General features: G+C 46.1%; 1 protein-coding gene across 1 annotated transcript in view; it reads left to right on the top strand.

The window, feature by feature from the left end:
- The window catches only part of RAB7A (RAB7A, member RAS oncogene family), an 88,992-nt gene extending 81,455 nt beyond the window's left edge, over positions 1-7,537 (top strand). The window contains exons 5-6 of the mRNA XM_033210877.1: positions 101-229; positions 6,485-7,537. Coding sequence (XP_033066768.1) covers positions 101-229; positions 6,485-6,580 — 225 coding nt within the window. The 3' untranslated portion in view covers positions 6,581-7,537. The remainder of the gene's footprint in view (positions 1-100; positions 230-6,484) is intronic.
- The last annotated feature ends 11,188 nt before the right edge of the window (positions 7,538-18,725 follow it).

Raw genomic sequence — 18,725 nt, 5'->3', positions numbered from 1 at the left:
ACCACCTGTAGACGAGGGACCATGACACTTCCTGGGGAGGATGGAGTCAGTGCTAGCTGCTTCTGTCATGAGCCTGTGTGCACCCTACTTCTCCTTTCAGGTGGCCACAAAGCGGGCACAGGCCTGGTGCTACAGCAAAAACAACATTCCCTACTTTGAGACCAGTGCCAAGGAGGCCATCAACGTGGAGCAGGCGTTCCAGACGATTGCACGGAATGCACTTAAGCAGGTGGGTCTCCCACAGCTGACCTGCCCACTCTTGTGATGCCCGACTACTGATCCAGTCCCTGCCTGGCCTCCTGCCCTTAATCTTCTTCCCTAACCCACTCTTTTCTATGTAGCCAGAATACCCTAAGTGTTCATCTGGGAAGGTTATGACATGTTCTGCTTAAGCTTCCAGAACCCCCACTTTGAGGAAATAATCTAAAAGATGTAGAGGCTGGGAAGACTGAGACTGCCCTTCTTTTACTAGGCTTATTCTTATTTTCTTGACTGTGATTAGGAGATCAGGTCACTGGGAGACCCCTGATCAGATTGCTGCTCTATTTAAGAAGGAAATTAACTTGAATACAAATTCCAGCTCTGCTGCCTACCAATCATTATATCTAGTTTGGGCTTAAAAAATATATATTATGGCCAGGCACGGTGGCTCACGTCTATAATCCTAGCAGTTTGGGAGGCCAAGGCAGGCCGATCACTTGAGGTCAGGAGTTTGAGACCAGCCTGGCCAACATGGTGAAACCCCATCTCCACTAAAAAATAAAAAGAAAATTAGCCAGGCCTGGTGGGGTTTGCCAGTCATCCCAGCTACTCGGGAGGCTGAGGCAAGAGAATTGCTTAAACCCAGGCGGCAGAGGTTGCAGTGAGCCAAGATTGCACCACTGTACTCCAACCTGGGTGACAGAGTGAGACTCTGTCTCAAAAAAAAAATTTAAAGGCCGGGCGCGGTGGCTCAAGCCTGTAATCCCAGCACTTTGGGAGGCCGAGACGGGCGGATCACGAGGTCAGGAGATCGAGACCATCCTGGCGAACACGGTGAAACCCCGTCTCTACTAAAAAATACAAAAACTAGCCGGGCGAGGTGGTGGGCGCCTGTAGTCCCAGCTACTCCGGAGGCTGAGGCAGGAGAATGGCGTGAACCCGGGAGGCGGAGGTTGCAGTGAGCTGAGATCCGGCCACTGCACTCCAGCCTGGGTGACAGAGCGAGACTCCGTCTCAAAAAAAAAAAAAATTAAAAAAAAAAATTATATCCGAACTTCTACCCCCTCACCTGAAAAATGGGAATACCTGCTTTTGCAGGGTGATTATGAAGATTAAATGAGACAGACTCTTTCAGCTCTCACATACTGACAGGTAACTTTTTTCCTTAGGAATAGTTAAGTAAACAACACAAAGAAGGAAGGAAATATGGGAAAACTGTTCAAGGAATACAATACCTAGAATTTCTTACTTACTGTTTCTGTGATTAGATACAACCACTCATGCGAGTTGAAAGTCTGTTTTATGTACAACTCTGTTAGGGGCAGTGGTGATTAAGGCAGGTCACAAGGCCTCATCAGACAGTGTCTGGGGGTGGTCAGAGGTGTGACAGCTTTGGGGGGATGCATAGAGCACTTGAAGCACATAGTGGCTGTGAAGGGCAAGGCAGATTCTGCTGACTCCAGGAAGCCAGCAGAATGAAGGTAATGGCTTTCAGCCGGACAGAGAGTTGTTTGGAATGGTTGCTCCAAGGACCAGGGAAATTCTGGCATGAATGGGGTCCGCACTAAGTGTTCCAGAATGAAAGGGACAGACCTACTCAATGAGGAAATTGTTCCACCCAGAATGCCAGGAGAGCCCTCAAGTGATAAGGAAAAGACCAAGATGCAGACTTAGCCACCCTCACCCACGAATAATAAACGGTTGTGTTTTCCTTAATGTTCATACAAGGGAATGGAAATCCAAATACGTGTAGGATAGTGTTTCCCACCTGTTTCCCTGTTGCCTGGCATCACTATCTGAGTTTTTCGCTTCCATCACTACTGTCCCTGTTGTCTTCATGCTTTTATTTTTAGAGTTAGCCCCTAAGGAGTTAGATTGTTACATTGGAGGGTCTGTTTTAGTATAAGTTAGGGTGCCAGGTTGCTTTCCCCAAGGGGAATAACATTTCAGCAGCGTGGGCTTTCTTTGTTCTACCTCCTTGCCAGCAAGCAATAGGTGTCACTTGTCACTCTGCTGACATTGCCAATCTTTGGGTGTATAAATTGCCACCATCGTGGCTACTGGTCCCTCTGAGTCCCTCTCCCTGGGCTTAGCCATTTGGATTTTCTCTGCTGCACACAGCCAGCACACAGCACATGGTTGGGCCTCTCTCGGTTCTCATGAGCTGCTGGTGAATTGAAGTTAATTCTACTTGCATCTCAAGTGACTTTTTCAACTCTGTGGTATTTTTAAGTCCTTTGAACATAGGAAAAAAGTAATTTTTTATTTGGGTATGTCATTTTAAGTTTCTGTGTTTCCTGTGTCTACATCAGATTTTTCTCTAATTCAGCTGGAGATTGTTTTGGCTTATGGTAGGAAAGAGAGACTTGCCTTTTGTCTCCGAGAGCTCAGCCAGTTGTTTGAAATCATTCGGCTATGTTACATAAGTCGTTTCCCTCCCTGAATAGACCGTGGCCTGTGCTAAATGCTCATATGTGTTGGGATCTGTTTCTGGTCTCTCCAGTCTGTTCTGGTGATGTCCATGCCATGTTCCCTTATTTGGATTGTCTTGATTTCACTGCCTGATGAGGCAAGTTTCCTCTTGCCATTCTTTTTTTTTTGGGTGGGAGGGGGGAGGCGTGGAGTCTTGCTCTGTTGCCCAGGCTGGAATGCAATGGCATGATCTCAGCTCACTGCAACCTCCGCCTCCCGGGTTCAAGTGATTCTCCTGCCTCAGCCTCCCAAGTAGCTGGGATTACAGACATCCGCCACAACGCCTGGCTAATTTTGGTAATTTTTAGTAGAGATAGGGTTTCACCATATTGGCCAGGCTGGGCTCGAACTCATGTTGTGATCCGCCCGCCTCAGCCTCCCAAAGTGCTGGGATTACAGGCGTGAGCCACCCCGCCCTACCTGCCACATTATTTTTTAATAATTTTGTTTCAGTTCCACGATTTTCCTCTCTTACCTTCCACACCCCAAATAAAACTCTGTTGAGATTTTGACTGGAATTTTTTTCTTCAGGCCCACTGTTTTTTCCCCATTGATTGCAGTTTTGTTGCAGCTGTTGCATTAGTCCGCTCAGACTGCGTTAACAAAACCCCACAACATGGGTGGGTCCAACAACAGACATTTTGTTTTCTCACAGTTCTGGAGGCCGGAAGTCCATAAGCAAGATGCTGGCACATTTTGTTTCTGGTGAGGGCGCTGGGCTCACAGACTGCTGTCTTCTCACTGTGTCCTCCCATGCCCTTTCTGCTGTGTGCAGAGAGAGAGGACACGTGAGCAAGATGTCTGTGGTGTCACCTCTTCTTATAAGGACACGAATTCTCTCAGATCAGGGCCCCACCCTGCAACCTCATTTAACCTTCATTCCTTCCTTACTCCAAATACAGCCACCTGAAGGGTTAGGGCTTCAACACAGGAGTTTTGGAGGAACACAAACATTCTGCCCGGCCAGGTGTGGTGGCTCACGCCTGTAATCCCAGCACTTTGGGAGGCCGAGGCAGGTGGATCAGCTGAGGTCAGGAGTTTGAGACTAACCTGGCCAACATTGTGAAACCTCATCTCTACTAAAAATACAAAAAATTAGCTGAGCGTGGTGGTGGGCACCTGAAATCCCAGCTACGTAGGATGCTGAGGCAGGAGAATTGCTTGAACCTGGGAGGCGGAGGTTGCAGTGAGCTGAGATTGCACCATTGCACTCCAGCCTGGGCAACAAGAGCGAAACTCCATCTCAAAAAAACAAAACATTCCGCCCATGATACTATTTTAGGTCTTGTTTCCGTTCCTTCAGTAAGATTGATTGTTTTTTTTTTTTTTTAGAGACAGGGTCTTGCTCTGTCAGTCAGGCTGCTACGCAGTGGTGCAATCATCACTCACTGTAGCCTCCAACTTCTGGGCTCCAGTGATCTTTCCACTATAGCCTCTTAAGTAGGTAAGACTACAGACACACCCAAGCTATAATTGATTTATAATAGGATCCTTTGCCTTTCACAGTAAACATATTCCTAGGTACTAGTGGCAATATAAAATGTCGCTATTTGTAACAGCCAAAAAGTAAGAACAACTCAAATGTCCATCAACTGATAAGTGAATAAACAAAGGACAGCTTATCCGTGCATTCTAATATTATTCAGCTATAAGAAGGAATGAAGTAGTGACACCTGCTGCCACATGGGTGCTAAGCGAAGGAAGCCAGTTGTAAAAAGACCGTATGTTGTATGATTCCATTTCAATGAAACGTCCAGCCCGGATGCAGTGGCTCCTGCCTGAAATCAAAGCACTTTGGGAGGCTGAGGCTGGAGGATCACTTGAAACCAGGAGTTTGAAACCATCTTGGGCAACATAGCAAGGCCCCATCTCTACTAAAAATTAAAAATTAGCTAGGCGTGGTGGCACGAGCTTATAGTTCCAGCTACTTGGGAGACTAAGACTGGAGGATTGTGTGAGTCCAGGCGTTAGAGGCTTGCAGTGAGCTGTGATCATGCCATTGCACTCCAGCCTGGGCGACAGAGCGAGACTCTGCCTCAAAAAAAAAAAAAAAAAAAAAAAAAAAACAGAAATTGCAGTCCGGCCGGGCGCGGTGGCTCAAGCCTGTAATCCCAGCACTTTGGGAGGCCGAGACGGGCGGATCACGAGGTCAGGAGATCGAGACCATCCTGGCTAATACGGTGAAACCCCGTCTCTACTAAAAAAAAAAAAAAAAACAAAAAACTAGCCGGGCACGGTGGCGGGCGCCTGTAGTCCCAGCTACTCCGGAGGCTGAGGCAGGAGAATGGCGTGAACCCGGGAGGCGGAGCTTGCAGTGAGCTGAGATCCGGCCACTGCACTCCAGCCTGGGCGACAGAGCGAGACTCCGTCTCAAAAAAAAAAAAAAGAAATTGCAGTCCACTAGAAGAAATGGGGAAAATTAAAATAAATAAATAATGTTTAAAAATTAAGTGTCCAGAATAATAGGCAAGTCTATTGAGACAGAAAGTAGATCAGTGCTTGCTGGGTCCAGGGCATAGGATTTTTTTTGGGGGGTGATGAGAGTATTTTAGAGTTAATGTTGATGGTTACCCAACTTTCTGAATATACTAAAAACCATTGAATTGTACACTTTATGGCATGTGAGTTAAAACCCAATAAAGCTATTAGGAGTGCAGTGGGCACCATCTTGGTACACTGCAACCTCGACCTCGTGGATTCAAGCAATTATCCTGCCTCAAGTCTCCTGAGTAGCTGGGATTATAGGTGCTTGCCACCATGCCCGGCTAATTTCTGTATTTTTAGTAGAAACGGGGTTTCACCACGTTGGCCAGGCTGGTCTTGAACTCCTGACCTCAGGTGATCCACCTGCCTCGTCCTCCCAAAGTGTTGGGATTACGAGCATGAGCCACCATGCTCAGCCAAAGCTGTTATTTTTTTAAGTATGTATTCCTAGATGCGTTATACTTTTATAGCTATTGTGAATGGAATGATTTTTTTCCTAGATAACTTTTAATGAATAGAAGCAGTTCCTGCTTTATCTGCAAATCCTAAAACAGTCACTGGCACACAAGTGCTCAATGTTTAAGTGATACTTTTTTCCTGCACCCAAAAGTAGAATGCTGGTCCTCATTGGAAACATTTTACTTTAGCAAAGTCCCACTAAAATGACCATAGTCCATCTGCTCTGACACTTGTCACAGATGGTAATAAAATTCATTCACAGCTGCCTTTCTAGGCCTGCAGCATTTGGGCTAAACCTTTGGAAGAAAAAAGAGACCAGAGCAGAGGCCATTGGTCCAGAAAAGTGTATGGAATATGGGGAGGTAGGAGGAGTGTTCCAGGTTGAGAGGGCAGCTCATACTCAGCTCCAGCCACTTCACCTCGTGCACATACTGGCTGAGGGTTGCCAGATGTTTGAGAAAAACTAGAAATCCACACCATTGTTAACCATTGTCAACTATAGGGAACATACAGAAAGCATCTGAACTGGATGTGGATGTGGTCCCAGACCTCCCAGATCATGATCTGATTGAAAACATATGTGAACTTCTGTCCTGATTGCTTAGTGCAGACTGATGCTTCTCCTGGCAGGACACCTCTCTTCACGTTGACCTGGAGTTGTCACAAAATCTTTTTCTCTTGCTACTCCCTGAGCATGGCACCTTCTGCCAGAGTGTTCCCTTAACTGCGTGGGCAGGCTCTGCTCCACAGCTCCAGGCCCACTCTGCCCAAGCAGAAGTGAACCCCTCCTGGGCAGAAAGGGCCCGCAATGAGGGCTGAAATGTTTCAATTCCCTGAGTAACCAATCTTTCTCTGTCTCCTTGTCCAGGAAACGGAGGTGGAGCTGTACAACGAATTCCCTGAACCTATCAAACTGGACAAGAATGACCGGGCCAAGGCCTCGGCAGAAAGCTGCAGTTGCTGAGGGGGCAGTGAGAGTTGAGCACAGAGTCCTTCACAAACCAAGAACACACGTAGGCCTTCAACACAATTCCCCTCTCCTCTTCCAAACAAAACATACATTGATCTCTCACATCCAGCTGCCAAAAGAAAACCCCATCAAACACAGTTACACCCCACATGTCACACACACACACACATATACACACACACACCTGACGTAATCAAACTCCAGCCCCTGCCCATGATGGCTCTTGGGGTCTGCCTGCCCACCCACATGAGCCCGCGTGTATGGCAGCAGGACAGGCCAGCGGTGGATGTCATTCTGATATGGAGTTGGCATTGGAAGCTTATTCTTTTTGTCCACTGGAGAGAGAGAGAACTGTTTACAGTTAATCTGTGTCTGATTTTTTTTTTAACGGTCTTGTGGTCTTTTTACCTCCCCTTTCCCCTCCCTCCTTGAAGGCTACCCCTTGGGAAGGCTGGTGCCCCATGCCCCATTACAGGCTCACACCCAGTCTGATCAGGCTGAGTTTTGTATGTATCTATCTGTTAATGCTTGTTACTTTTAACTAATCAGATCTTTTTACAGTATCCATTTATTATGTAATGCTTCTTAGAAAAGAATCTTATAGTACATGTTAATATATGCAACCAATTAAAATGTATAAATTAGTGTAAGAAATTCTTGGATTATGTGTTTAAGTCCTGTAATGCAGGCATGTAAGATGGAGGGTTGAACCCTGTTTGGATTGCAGAGTGTTACTCAGAATTGGGAAATCCAGCTAGCGGCAGTATTCTGTACAGTAGACACAAGAATTATGTACACCTTTTATCAAAGACTTAAGAGCCAAAAAGCTTTTCATCTCTCCAGGGGGAAAACTCTCTAGTTCCCTTCTGTGTCTAAATTTTCCAAAAGGTTGATTTGCATAATACAGTAGTATGTGCAATGGATAAATTGCCGTTATTTCAAAAATTAAAATTCTCATTTTCTTTCTTTTTTTTCCCCGCTGCACACTTCAAAACTCCCGTTAGATCAGCATCCTACTATGAGAGTGAAAGGAAAACCCTCACAGATCTGTCCTAGTGATTTTTACCTTTGTTCTAGAAGGCGCTCCTTTCAGGGTTGTGGTATCCTTAGGTTAGCAGAGCTTTTACTCCTTTTCCCCACTCATCTCCCCAATATTGCCCATTATTAATTAACCTGTTTCTTTGGTTGGAACCCTGGCAGTTCTGCTCCCTTCCTAGGATCTGCCCCCACATTGTAGCTTGCTTAATGGAGCACTTCTCCTTTTTCCAAAGGTCTACATTCTAGGGTGTGGGCTGAGTTCTTCTGTAAAGAGATGAACGCAATGCCAATAAAATTGAACAAGAACAATGATCATCTGCCTTTGCCATGTCTTTTTTTCCTTCTTTGAGAGCCTTGACTCAGTAGAGACCACATGAGCTAATCATAGTCAATGCCTTATCCAGCAAGGAGCCCTCCATAAATGGCACGTGTGGTGCTTCGAGGCAGAAAGGCCCTCTCATATCTGGTCCTGTAGTGCCTGTCCCTAGTTTTTTTTGGGGGGGTGGGGGGAGGGGTGGGTAGTTTAATCACAGTGTTGGAGGTTGAGGACCATGGATGGAGAAAGCATTGTCCCTTTAGAAGATCAACCACAAACTGCTGGGGACCTCTGAGCCATGCATATCCTGTAGGTGTAACTGTAACCTAGTCGTGTGTTTTTTATTTTTAGTTGACCTAGTTGCTAACACTTAGATGTATAATTCTGCATTTGTCACAGGAGAGGAAGATTTGGCAGTAGAGACCCTGTATTCCAACATATGTAAACCCCTACCTGGAATGGAATAGATCCCATTTAGAAGCAATTTTATTAAAATAGTAGTAGTTCAGGCCATGGGTCACTTTAGGTTTTGCAGAAGTGCCTCATTGACTTACATCTTGAATTCTACTTTGCTACACTTTTTTACATTTCTACTTCTCAGGCTCCTCAGCTGGTTTATTTCCTCGTGGCTCCTCTTGGCATGTACTTTATGTGTTAAAAATAGCATAGTTTAGAAGCTGAGATGCTGCACAATGTGAGATTATCCACAGTGCAATTTCACCCTGGCTGGTGGTGCATGGCTTAAATCTTCTCTGGTCCTGTATTTTGTTTGGGCCTCATCAGGTGTTTGTCCTCTAGAGGGCCCCAGCTTGGAGCCCAATGACAGGGCCACAGTGTGTGGACTCTTGTGTGATGCTCACCTCTGCAAATCAGGCATCTATTCCTCTGTGTTACACTGGTCTTGACCTTGTATGTGACATTAAAATGGACCTTGACTTCTGATCTGCTTGACCTTTATCCTAAACTGATGATCATCCTGACATTACTTAGCTTAAGATGAATGTAATCTTTAATTGACTCTGATTTCAACCATTGTCCTTACCATAGCTTACCCTAATTTTAACAGCTTTGGCTTTGAACTGACTTTGACTTTACCCTAAACATGATCACTGTTGAATAACCTTGACTCTGACCCACCTCCTGACCCTAATCATCACCTGACTTTGAAGCTAGTATGAAACCCTACTAAGACAATAGATCTTACTCTCTGACCTGGGACTGATTAGTCTCATGTCCCATCAGCCTGATGGCTGAGCTTGGTGTCGTATTATAACCCTAAGTTGTATAATGTTTATCTAAGGGATTCAGCTTAACCACAGTAGGAAGCCATGGCTGAGACTGAACTCTGCATCAACACAGTGCCTTTTTCTATATTCCTATTTAGATTCAGCATAAGCATGTGTTTTCTCTCAAAAGAGGGGAACTTGTCGTTTTGCTGCAATAAGCAGTAAGGATATACTTCTGAGAAGAAGATCTGGGACTGAGTTTGTCTGTAGTACTATGGATTGTTTGGGTTCATTTGTATTTGCCTCGAGGTGAGAATGAGAGATGAGTGTGTTGCTGTGTTTACATCCATCTCAGTTTGCTCTTAACAAGTAATCAGAAGTTACTTTTGGCCAGGCACACTGGCTCACACCTGTAATTCCAGCACTTTGGGAGGTCGAGGTGGGTGGATCACCTGAGGCCAGGAACTTGAGAACAGCCTGGGCAACATGGCAAAACCCCGTCTCTAATAAAAATACAAAATTTAGCCGGGCATGGTGGTAGGTGCCTGTAGTTTCAGCTACTTGGGAGGCTGAGGCAGGAGAATTGCTTGAACCCGGAAGGCAGAGGTTGCAGTGAGCTAAGATTGTGCCACTGCACTCCAACCTGGGCAACAGAGTGAGACTCCATCTCAAAAAAAAAAGTTTTGGAAAGGACATCTGGGAATGAGTTTGTTGTACTAATATGTACTTGTTTCAGCAGTACTCCTTCCTCAGATCCCAGCTTATTCTGTCTCCATGTGAGTGTGTGTTGCTGTGCCGACTTTTATCTCCCCCAATAAGCTATGAGGATTTGGTTTTAAGAAGAATGCCTGAGTTTGTTGTACTAAACAAACAGGAATTCTCATCCAAACTCCTACTGGGGTTCATTCTGATTCCACTCATCTTTTAGTAAGAATATGCCTTTGAGGTTAATGTGTATTGCATTGTTTACATTCATGTCCGTTAACATTGACCAGCGATAAGATTTCACCTTAGAGATCTGAGACTAAGCTTTTTTGCACTGAAAATGATGCCTTCCAATAGCACGAAGTAGGTGCATCTTGGTTCACTCTACCTTGCATTGCAGTAAGAACGTGCCCTAGAGAGGAATGTATGTGTCCTGCTTACCTTCCTCTCACTTGTCAGTCGCATGCAATTAGGAGTTACATGAATCAAATGATTGAGACTGGATGTACTTGTACTAATCTCGATTCTTTTCATTAGCACATTAGACTCATTCTAATTGATTTACACTTATGATCATCCTGACCTTGATCCCCTTGAGGTGACCTTGGATTAACTTTGAAACTGACCCACATGTCCTGACCTTGACTTTTTTTTTGAAACGGAGTCTCATTCTGTTGCCTAGGCTGGAGGTGTGATCTCAGCTCACCACAACCTCCGCCTCCTGGGTTCAAGCGATTATCCTGCCTCAGCCTCCTGGGTAACCAGGATTACAGGTGTACACCACCACACCTAGCTAAACTTTGTATTTTTTAGTAGAGAGGGTTTCACCATGTTAGCTGGGCTGGTCTCAAACTGGCGACCTCAAATGATTCGCCCACTTTGGCCTCCCAAAGTGCTGGGATTACAGGTGTGTTGATCCTGATCTTGAATCTCATACACAGTCATCCTGACCTTAAGCTGAAATAAGCATGAAGTTGACCTTGAATTTGAATCTAGCCCTAATTCTGACCCTTGTCCTCATCCTAACCATCACCCTGACCATGTTTTGCCCTCATTTTAAACTTGCCCTTGAAACTGACCTTGATCGATTTTGAATCCAGTACGCGCTGATGCTTTTCATGGCCCTGAACCTGAATCTGAAGCCAACCCTGAACCTTGTCCTGGCCATAAGTTTATACTTCCCCTAAGTTTATACCTGAATCTAGCTGACGTTAACCATTCTTAAGTTAATCTTAGTCATCCTGCCATTGATGATAGTCTGCCTTTGAACTGCTCTGACCTTAAAATGACCTTGATCCTCTTGGCTCTAATCCTTAGCACTGTATGACCTTGGACCCAACCCTTGTCCTGATGCTGACCAGCATTCTGACCATATCACACCGTAAGTTTTAACTTTACCTTGAGCTTGAGCCATTTGGACCTTGACATGACTTTGAGGCTGACTCTGATTATCACCTTAAACATCATTCTACCCATGTCTTAGTTTTGTTTTGTTTTGTTCTGTTTTTTTGAGACAGAGTCTCGCTCTGTCGCCCAGGCTGGAGTGCAGTGGTGCGATCTCCGCTCACTGCAAGCTCCGCCACCTCCCGGGTTAACGCCATTCTTCTGCTTTAGCCTCTCTAGAAGCTGGGACTACAGGTGCCCACCACCACGTCCGGCTAATTTTTTTGTATTTTCAGTAGAGACGGGGTTTCACCATGTTCGCCAGGATGGTCTCAATCTCCTGACCTCGTGATCCACCTGCCTCGGCTTCCCAAAGTGCTGGGATTACAGGGGTGAGCCACCGCACCTGGCCTTGTTTTTTTTTTTTCTTACTTGACTAAAACCTCTCCAGGTGATTCTAATGTGTAGCTGGAGTTGAACTGGTATAATGTATAAATGGTATAAATGTCCAAATGGTATAAATGTACAAATGGTATAAAAATATTTACTTGGCCGGGCGCGGTGGCTCAAGCCTGTAATCCCAGCACTTTGGGAGGCCAAGACGGGTGGATCACGAGGTCAGGAGATGGAGACCATCCTGGCTAACACCGTGAAACCCCGTCTCTACTAAAAAATACAAAAAACTAGCCAGGCAAGGTGGCAGTCGCCTGTAGTCTCAGCTACTTGGGAGGCTGAGGCAGGAGAATGGCGTAAATTCGGGAGGCGGAGCTTGCAGTGAGCTGAGATCTGGCGACTGCACTCCAGCCTGGGCGATAGAGCGAGACTCCGTCTCAAAAAAAAAAAAAAAAATATATATATATATATATATATATTTCCTTAAATATTTTATGAACCACAAATGTGTGAGGTCCACAGCTGGTTCCTAAGAGACAGGAAAAAGTTTGGCCTTAAAAAAAATTAAAGATCTCAGCCGGGCATGGTGGCTCACGCCTGTAATCCCAGCACTTTGGGAAGCCAAGGCAGGTGGATCATTTGAGGTCAGGAGATTGAGACCATCCTGGCTAACATGGAGAAATCCCATCTCTACTAAAAACACAAATAATTAGCCGAGCATGGTGGCAGGCGCTTGTAGTCCCAGCTACTCAGGAGGCTGAGGCAGGAGAATGACATGAACCCAGGAGGCGGAGCTTGCAGTGAGCAGAGATAGTGCCACTCCAGCCTGGACGACAGAGTGAGACTCCATCTCAAAAAAAAAAAAAAATTAAAGATCTCAAATGTATGCTCTAGCCTTCCTCACCACTGCCGCCACTGAGTTGCAACACTGCACAGATACTTTTGACCCACTTTCCCTACATACATCCAACCAATATTGTAAATGGGAAGATAGCACCAAAATCCAACTCTATTTTATTTTTTAAAAAATTGGAAGAAAGTGCAACACTTTGATCACACTCCCGAATTTCTCATAGTGACCACTAATTCAGGACCCACCTTATTTAAAACTTGCTTGCCTGGCTCCCATGCTAAGAAACCAACTTGTGTCTGAGGGCGGCCTGGCAGCTTCCAAGTGGAATGTGCGTGCTCCGAGAGACCAGGCTTTGGGATGTGGTGCGCTGAGTGCTGCTGCTCTGCCAAGTGAGCTCAGCCTGGTCCACAGTGACTACCAAGTTTCCGTGTCCTGAGTTTCCTGGCCAGGTAGAAGATACTGGAAGTCTGGAGGAGAACCCAAAACTGCCAGCATGGCACATCCTGTCCCCACCTCTTTCCTTTAAGGAGGGGAACCATGTGCCTTTGCAGTGCCCTTCCTCACAGTACCCCTTCCCTTTGCCAGAAGTCCTGCCTCCATTCACATTGCAGGGCTAAAAATGCCCCTTTTTGCTTATTTTTATCGTAGTTTCATGGAAGGGAGCCAGAACTGGAATGTTCTAACAACATAAAAATCGCTGGGTTAGAGGAGGAAAAGGCCACTCTGGATGGCATATTGAACAGAGGTGGTGAATTCAGTAATTGGGTTTCCATTGGTATCTGTTGCTTCTGCTTTCAGAAGCAAGCTTGGCTTGCGGTTTGTAAAAGTACCCGGGGTCCTAGGCCGGACGCTCATGCCTGTAGTCTAGCACTTTGGGAGGCCAAGGCAGGTGGATCACGAGGTCAGGAGATCGAGACCATCCTCGCTAACATGGTGAAACCCCATCTCTACTAAAAATGCAAAAAAAAAAAAAAGCCAGGCGTGGTGGTGGGCGCCTATAGTCCCAGTTGCTTGGGAGGCTGAGGCAGGAGAATGATGTGAACCCAGGAGGCAAAGCTTGCAGTGAACAAAGATCGCGCCACTGCACTCCAGCCTGGGCGACTGAGCAAGACTCCGTCTCAGGAAAAAAAAAAAAAAAAGTACCCTGGGTCCCTAGTCATCTCTGCACTCCCAGGAATGCCTGCTGGGGTACTGTCTAAGTTGTGGAAGGACAGGGAAACTTCTTGCCAAATTTCATTCCTTGCCGTAGAACAGGATCCTCCAACTCTAGACATTAACTTAGGTTGTCTTGGAGAGATCACCAATAACCGCACTCCCGGGTGAAAGGAAACTACCCTCACATCTATGGTCTATTGATTTTTGACAAGGGTGCCAAGACCATTCAATGGGGAAAAGACAGTTTGTTCATCAAATTGTGCTGGGATATGGATACCCATACCCATCTGCAAAGAATGAAGTTGGAGTCTTAACCTTGTACCGTATACAAAAACTAACTTGAACTGGATCAAAGACCTAAGTGTCAGAGCTAAAACTGTAAAACGCTTTGAATAGGGGGAAGCTTCATGACAATGGATTTGGCAGTAATTTATTTGATATGACTCAAAAAATAGGCAACAAAAGAAAACAGATAAATTGGACATCATGAAAATTTAAAAATTTTGTGCAGCAAAGGACACTATAAAGAGTAAAAACTCATCATATATCTCATAAGGGATTAATATCCAGAATATATAAAGAAGTCCTACAACTCAATTTTAAAAAGTGATTCAACAATGAGTGAAGGACTTAAATATATATTTCTCCAAAGAAGATACAATGATCACTGTCAGTCCACCAGAAAATGCAAATCAAAACCACACTGAGCTACTTAACACAAAAAACAAGTGTTAGTGAAGATGTGGAGAAATCAAAACCCTCATGCTTTGCTGGTGGGAATGTAAAACAGTGCAGCCACTTTGGACAATAGTCTGGTGATTCCTCCAAAAGAGAAACATGGAATTACCATGGGACCACAACTCCCCTCTTGAGATGTGTACCCAAGAGAAATGAAAGCTGGGATTCAGAGAGATACTTGCACACCCATGTTCATGGTAACATTATTTACATGAGCCAAAAAGTGGAAACTAGTGTCCATCAACAGAGGAATGGATAAACACAATGTGATATATATATAGAATGGAATATTATTCATAAGGAGTAAGGCCAGGAGCGGTGGCTTATGCCTGTAAGCCCAGCACTTTGGGAGGCTGAGACAGGTGGATCATGAGGTCAAGAGATCGAGACCATCCTGGCCAACATGATGAAACCCCGTCTCTACTAAAATACAAAAATTAGTTGGGTGTGGTGGCACATGCCTGTAATCCCAGCTACTCCGGAGACTGAGGCAGGAGAATCGTTTGAACCCGAAAGGCAGAGGTTGCAGTGAGCTGAGATCATGCCACTGCACTCCAGCTAGACTCTGTCTCAGAAAAAAAAAGAGTAATATTCTGAGTCATGCTGCAGTATATATGAGACTTCAAAACATTATTCCAAGGCCGAGAGCAGCAGCTCACGCCTGTAATCCCAGCGTTTTGTGAGGCCAAGGTGGGAGGATCATTTGAGCCCAGGAGTTCCAACTGGCCTAGGCAACTTAGTGTGACCCTATCTCTACAAAAAATAATATTAGCCAGGTGTGGTGGCACGCACCTGTAGTACCAGCTACTTGGAGGCTGAGGCGGGAGGATTGCTTGAGCCTAGAAAGGCTGCAGTGAGCTGTGATTGTGCCGCTGCACTCCAGCCTGGGCAACAGAGCGAGATCCTATCTCTAAAGGAAAAACATTATTCTAAGTGAAATAAACCTGACACAGGAGGACAAATACTGTATCATTCCACTCTTTTTTTTTTTTTTTTTTTTTTTTGAGGCAGAGTCTCGCTCTGTCGCCCAGAGTGGAGTGCAGTGGCCAGATCTCAGCTCACTGCAAGCTCCGCCTCCCGGGTTTACGCCATTCTCCTGCCTCAGCCTCCCGAGTAGCTGGGACTACAGGCGCCCGCCACCTCGCCCGGCTAGTTTTTTTTGTATTTTTTTAGTAGAGACAGGGTTTCATCGTGTTAGGATGGTCTCGATCTCCTGACCTCGTGATCCGCCCGTCTCGGCCTCCCAAAGTGCTGGGATTACAGGCTTGAGCCACCGTGCCCGGCCTATTCCACTCTTAGGAAGTACCTAGAATAGGAAAATTCATAAGAGACAAAAAGTAGAACAGAGTGCGGGGAGGGGGAGTGGAGAATTACTCTTTAAAGGGTACACAGTTTCTGTTGGGGATGATGGAAGTTTTGGAAGTGAACAGTGGTGATGTTTGCACAACATTGTGAATATATTTAATGATGCTGGAATTGATAAGAAGGTAAATTTTATGCAAGTTTTATACGTTTTTTAATTGAAAAAAAAGGAAACTGCTGAGTGAAAAAAGTCAAAGATCAATGAGTGCCTAAAGCCCATGAACTTGAAAATGAGGCTTCACCCCCACACATTTCTGGAACTCGGCTCTGAATCAGGGTGGGGGCCAGAAATTTTTACTCAGTTTTGGGGGACACATGAGTTAGGACTCATTCCTTGGGCCTTAAAGCTGTACAAGCATCTCCTGGCAACTCCAGCCAGCTTTGCTGCTGAAGGAGGCTGTAGGTAGAGAGTGTAGAGAAGCCCCTCCCCAGCCACTCTCCCCAGTGGAGCAGGGATCTGGAAAGTCAGTGGCCTTCCTTTCCTCACATCCATTGAGGCCAGTGTGGAGACGGGGATGCTGGGAAGCTTGCCCCAGGCACCTTTGACCCTGCAAGTCCCTGGAGCTCTGCCCCAGGCAGGGCTGCAGGCCCCTGAGCTGCCCAGACAACATCTCCAGGAGCACCAAGGCAGGAAACTCACTGGAGAGCTGGGGCTTTAAGAAAACTTCATGCTTTTCTTTTTTTTCCCAGTTTCAGCGCCATAGATTTCCTTGGTCTGGGTGTGTTGAAGGCTCACCCGATGATTTGAGGGTGTGGCCAGCGTGGAGAAGCACACAGCGCTGGATGCTCTCAGCAGAGGCCTTTGGCCTGCAGAAGCCGGGAAGGAGCCTGTACTTCCCGCCTTCCACTACCCATGGCTCTGGACAATGACAGGCTGGGCAGAGAGACATATCAGTGGGCACAAAAGATCTCTTTCTGTTTCTGCTCGGGGTGTTTCTGTGTAGGAAAAGAAATCCCATCTTTCTTCATTGAGGCCCAAAACCAGCAGAACTGCTCTTCCGCCTGGCCCTTCTAGTATGTGAACCTGGTTCCTGTAGGAAGTTGTGGCTCTACTGCCCCCTCCAGAGGCCACACCAAGGTCTGGAGGAGGCAGGGGCTCCCGGGAATGATGAGACCCCTGAGCCGCTGTGTCTACATGGGGTGCTGGGTTATGGACAGAGGCAGGTTGCTAGTTTGCACATAGACCAACCAGAGAAGGCCCGAAAAGTGGTTGCAGCTGTTCCAGGCTGTGTTTGGGAACCTACAGCTGAGTGTAGCAGGCCTGTGGCAGTTGCCAGGAATGGGCACTGCAAGCCAGGCTGTGACCCTGCTGCTCCATTCTCCTGCTCTCTGGGTTCCTTGGTGCTAGGAGGAGGCTTCTGTATGCCTTCCAGGCTTGGGATAGAAAGTCAAGGGAAGAAGAGTGTACCCTGGTGGCCAGCCTGGCAGTGGTGAGTGGCTCCAGTGGAGAGAGGCCCAGGGACTGGGGCTGGGTTCCAGGATCCGTTCAGCAAAGGATCTCTGGCCAGCCACTACCTTCAGAGAGCAGTTACCAAGGAAAACCAGGTCAAGAAGCTGACGCCTGCCCCACAGGAGCACACAGACTCAGAGCCAGATAGCCCTGGCAATGGGGAGGGATCTCTGTGGCTGCAGCCACACAGACCATGTCCCTGGGGCGTGCAGTGGAGCCTTGCCGCAGTCACGGTCAGCACAGGCTGAAAACTGCACCAGTTACAGGCCTGAAGGCCAGCCCTGAGCTGCAGGTGGGTTTTGTTTTACATCCTGCAGTTTTTCTTCAATGTGAAGTTTTATGGTTCCAGTGTTTAAAACACACACACACAAACACACACGAGATGACATATAAAAAATGCTGATGCCCACATCTCTTCAAACCGTCTTGCAGCCCCAGGCCCCCAGTCTCCTTGCTGCAGCAACTGGAGCTGCTGGTGCTCCCAGGCAGGGCCACCGCACGTCCAGCACCAGCTCCTCACCTCCTGCCTCTAAGGCAGATTTAGATCATCTCCCTGGCCAGGTAGGCCTGCAAGCCTGTGGCCCCTGGGAGAGAGATAATGTATTAGGGTTCTCTAGAGGGACAGAACTAATAGGATATATGTATATATGAAAGGGAGTTTATTAAAGATAATTGACTCACACAATCACAAAGCAAAGTCCCACAATAGGCCATCTGCAAGCTGAGGAAGAAAGAAGCCAATAGTAGATCAGTCCAAGTCCAAAAACCTCAAAAGCAGGGAAGCTGACAGTGTGGACTTCAGTCTGTGGCCAAAGGCCCGAGAGCCCCTGGCAAACCACTAGTGTAAGTCCAAGAGTCCAAGGGCCAAAGAACCTGGAGTCTGATGTCCAAGGTCAGGAAGCACCCAGAACAGAAGAAAGATGAAAGCCAGAAGACTCAGCAAGCCAGCTTATCCCACCTTCCGCCTGCTTTGTTCTAACCACGCTGGCAGCTGTTAGATGGTCTCCACCCACATTGAGGGTGGGTCTGCCACTCACAGTCCATGGACTCAAATGTTGATCTCCTCTGGAAACACCCTCGCAGACACACCCAGGAACAAGTTTACCAGCTATCTAGTCATCCTTCGATCCAATCAGTTTGATATATTAACATCGCAAGTCCTTGTCAACTTGAACCCATACACATCTCCTGAAATCATATTTAATCTCCAAATAAAGGAAATAATAAGGTCATAATTATACCTAACATAATACAGCTATCCTTCATACAACCAGAAGCACACTAATGCTTAACATAAATGCTATTACATAAAGTTAACATTTAAATGCTGATATAAAATCAATAAATCTTATGTCACATGGTAATGGAAAAAGAAAGGAAATAAAATGAAGATGTTTTCTTAGTACAAGTGTATACATGCACAAACATTTTTAACAAAATAAGGAAGAAATAGTCGTGACCATTACAATCCTTGTTTCTGCAATTGGTCACATGGCTGTAGCTGGTATTAATAACTATTA

This window comes from Trachypithecus francoisi, unplaced genomic scaffold, assembly GCF_009764315.1.
Source record: "Trachypithecus francoisi isolate TF-2019V2 unplaced genomic scaffold, Tfra_2.0 Lachesis_group0, whole genome shotgun sequence".
In the NCBI taxonomy this organism is placed as follows: domain Eukaryota; kingdom Metazoa; phylum Chordata; class Mammalia; order Primates; family Cercopithecidae; genus Trachypithecus; species Trachypithecus francoisi.
Note: the sequence above shows the minus strand (reverse complement) of the source record. Positions and strands in the feature narration are given on the sequence as shown.